This window comes from Perkinsus marinus (assembly GCF_000006405.1).
Source record: "Perkinsus marinus ATCC 50983 genomic scaffold scf_1104296966308, whole genome shotgun sequence".
NCBI lineage: Eukaryota > Perkinsozoa > Perkinsida > Perkinsidae > Perkinsus > Perkinsus marinus.
In genome coordinates, this window is record NW_003203962.1 from 1 (window position 1) to 1485 (window position 1485).

At 47.1% G+C, this 1485-nt stretch overlaps 1 protein-coding gene across 1 annotated transcript; it reads right to left on the reverse strand.

Annotated features, from left to right (window-relative positions):
* Positions 1-899: 899 nt before the first annotated feature.
* On the reverse strand, positions 900-1392 carry Pmar_PMAR026065 (serine hydroxymethyltransferase, putative; the record flags this gene model as incomplete). Its single annotated transcript, XM_002769147.1, has 3 exons — positions 900-1031; positions 1076-1213; positions 1258-1392. 3 exons carry the CDS (start codon positions 1390-1392, stop codon positions 900-902), a joined length of 405 nt encoding a protein of 134 aa, XP_002769193.1.
* Positions 1393-1485: the final 93 nt, after the last annotated feature.

The window sequence follows — 1485 nt, forward strand, 5'->3', positions numbered from 1 at the left end:
ACCGTGAGGCCCTCGTTGTTCTTATTGAGCTCCTCCGTGATGGCCCTGCCAGCCCTCCCCGGCGGGGAATGTCTTTCCTCCAAGTATCGAAGACATTCAAGGCTAATACCGACGTGTCTCTGTTGAAGACCTGACACCAGTGAGAATACACCACATCCACTTTGCGTAATCCAAGAAATTAATCAATAAACCAACTGCATCCAGATAGTCACAAAGCTAAGGAAGCCCTACCCAGAGTCACCAGTCCCAACGAATGCATAGTTCATCGCGCATGGGCTCGAGGGGCAGCACTATGATGACGGCACAAGACACTCCGACAACCACAAACAGTGCATGCCAGTTTGATATGCATGCAAACGTCATTTTCCGGAGTTATTGAGAATCGATCGGGAACTATATCGCATAAACAATGCAGACACTGCTACGAACACGTGCTGTGATAAGAGCAACTACTCGGAACTGTGAGAGCGATAACTTTACTATAATTAATCCCAGAAAACAGCGCGTATTTTTCACATTTTCATACAAAAATTAGCACATACTACCTATACTACCTGGACGTTGTTATAAAAGACCTTATTGCCCTCGATAGGGAGCACCTCCGCCAGACCTTCCCGTATCCTGCCGTTATCTTGGACACCGTTGTGAGCTGGTGGACTGCTGATATCAGCCATACGTAGGAGTAACAATAAACGGTCCTGTGATAAGCACACCTATTTCCCTCATTTCGCGATTGACCGACCCCCTGCTCAATACGTCATTATTCACCTAAAACCCACGACTGAAATGCGCTGATCTCATCTGATAAAACTAAAACGCAGAAGCCCATCAAACTTAATAACTTCATGAAACATCTCAAATTTCTAACGAAAGCTCTTCCATGCATCACTGGTCCATCCTCACTGACCGATGGGAACAAACCCACAACTGAATGCCATAACCTCTTCACGCAGCTGAGTCAGCTCTGGAGGGGGAGTGTTATCCAAAATAGCAAGAAAGTCCTTCAACTTCGGACCCGACTGCTTCTGAACCTATATGAAGACATTCCAACAAAGAGTCGTAAACATTTCATAACCTGCAAGCCAATTTCCACAACGCGGTGAATGAACTGGGCGATTTTGCGGAAGTCTTCCTCCTTAGCACCGCGAGTGGTCATAGCCGGAGCGCCGATACGAAGACCCGACGGAGTGATAGCCGACTTGTCCCCAGGGACCTATGCAGCTTAGTGAGCTCAGTATAAATCGTATATCAGCGTACTGTGTTTTTATTCAGGGAGATAGCCACATGATCACAGAGTTTCTCGGTCTTATTCCCATTAATACCTCTGCTACGTAGATCCAGTATGACCAGGTGGTTATCAGTCCCTGCACGATGAAGGGCGTAGTACTGCATAAAATGACGCCTCCACACTGCTTACCCCCAGAGACCAAATCATAGCCGAGTTTTATCAGCTCATCCGCCAGAGCCTTGGAATTCTTCACCACC